This window comes from Corvus brachyrhynchos, unplaced genomic scaffold (assembly GCF_000691975.1).
Source record: "Corvus brachyrhynchos isolate BGI_N302 unplaced genomic scaffold, ASM69197v1 scaffold72, whole genome shotgun sequence".
NCBI classification, from domain to species: domain Eukaryota; kingdom Metazoa; phylum Chordata; class Aves; order Passeriformes; family Corvidae; genus Corvus; species Corvus brachyrhynchos.
The window spans coordinates 1,317,232-1,318,596 of NW_008236763.1; the positions used below are offsets into that span (position 1 = coordinate 1,317,232).

General features: G+C 59.9%; 1 protein-coding gene across 2 annotated transcripts in view; it reads right to left on the bottom strand.

The window, feature by feature from the left end:
* ITPR3 (inositol 1,4,5-trisphosphate receptor type 3) overlaps positions 1–1,365 on the bottom strand; it is a 38,730-nt gene that overhangs the window by 29,198 nt on the left and 8,167 nt on the right. For both annotated transcript variants that reach the window (XM_017727219.1, XM_008644715.2), the window contains exon 3: positions 412–533. In XM_017727219.1, the coding sequence (XP_017582708.1) occupies positions 412–533 (122 nt within the window). The remainder of the gene's footprint in view (positions 1–411; positions 534–1,365) is intronic.

Here is a 1,365-nt window from a genome sequence, read left to right on the forward strand (position 1 = left end):
GGGGCCTCGCCAGCTGCCTGAGGCCGTTGTGTAATGTTTGACGTGGGCCCTGGCCAAACCTCGGGGAAGCCAACGGGAGTCTCTCCCTTCCCCAGCCCTTTGGAGCATGTCCTGGAAGCAGAGCTCCCTCCTGCATGGAGTGTCCCAGGGTGCTGAGGGGTGCCTTGAGGTGCTGAGGGATATTCTGGGGTGCTGAAGGGTGCAGGGCTGTGCTCATAGAGCTCCTCTGCCACAGCACCTCTGCACAAGGAGCATCAGGAGGGTGACACAGCAATGGCTGGGGAGGGGACAAGGGGGAAAGCCCAGCTGGGAATCCCTTCTCATCCCAAACCAGCATCACCAGAGGTCTGGATGCCATTGCCCACCCAGCTCGTGGGCACTGCCCACTCTGGGTCCTTCGCTCCTGCTCACCTGGAGCTTCTGCAGCAGCACCACGTCCGCAATCTTGTCCTTGTCCTGCTTGGTTTGCTTGGCCTTCCAGTACTGCTTCTGGGCAGAGTAGCGGTTCATGGGACACACTTTGAAGAGGCAATCTGGGAACAGAGCAGAGCAGAGCCTGGTGAGGCTGCAGTGGCCACCAGGGTGTCCCCAGCAGGGCCAATGTCACCGAGGAGCAGGGACACTCCTGGACTGGATGAGGGACACACAGCGGGGACTGGTGGAGGTCACGTCGCCGTGTGCTGGCTGCTGGATCGGCTTTAAATCAGGATAAATAATGAGTCCAGGAATTACTGCACTTCTTGGACTCGTGATTAGAAGTGTTCCCATCGGAAATGGCTGTGCTGTTTGGGAAGGAAAGCTTCAGGGGGGAGAAGGAGCCCTGACGGAGCCCAGCTGCACCAAAGGAAGAGAGGATCCCAGCGGGGAGGGAGGGAGGGAGGTTGGGACACGAGCAGCCACCTCCACATCCCTTGTCACCCACGGGACACCCTGAGCCTGCAGAGGCTGTGGAAGGACCCTGGGGTGGCTGTGCCATCGGGACACGCACGTCCATCCCTCTGTGACCTGGATCACCAGCGCTGGATGCTCCGAGCGCTCGCTCCCGCAATCTCTGTGTCAGCAGTTCTATTTCAAACCCGAAAGGATGCACAAGATGCATCGCAGCTCCTCCAAACTTTCCCTGCGCTGCAGATTGCCCCCATTCGCCTGTTTTCCCCCAGGATGGTGGGCGGGAAGTGCAGACATCCATGGCCAGGCTTCGGGAACCGAAGCAGGAGAGCAGATGTCCGGAGACAACGAGGCCCTCACATCTCCCAACCCCCTTCCCGGGCTGGAGGCTGCGCGGGGCGAGGGCAGGAAGGGCTCTGCAGCCTGAATCGCCCTAATTATGCCTGAAATAGCAGCCCACAAAGTTCAGACACAAAA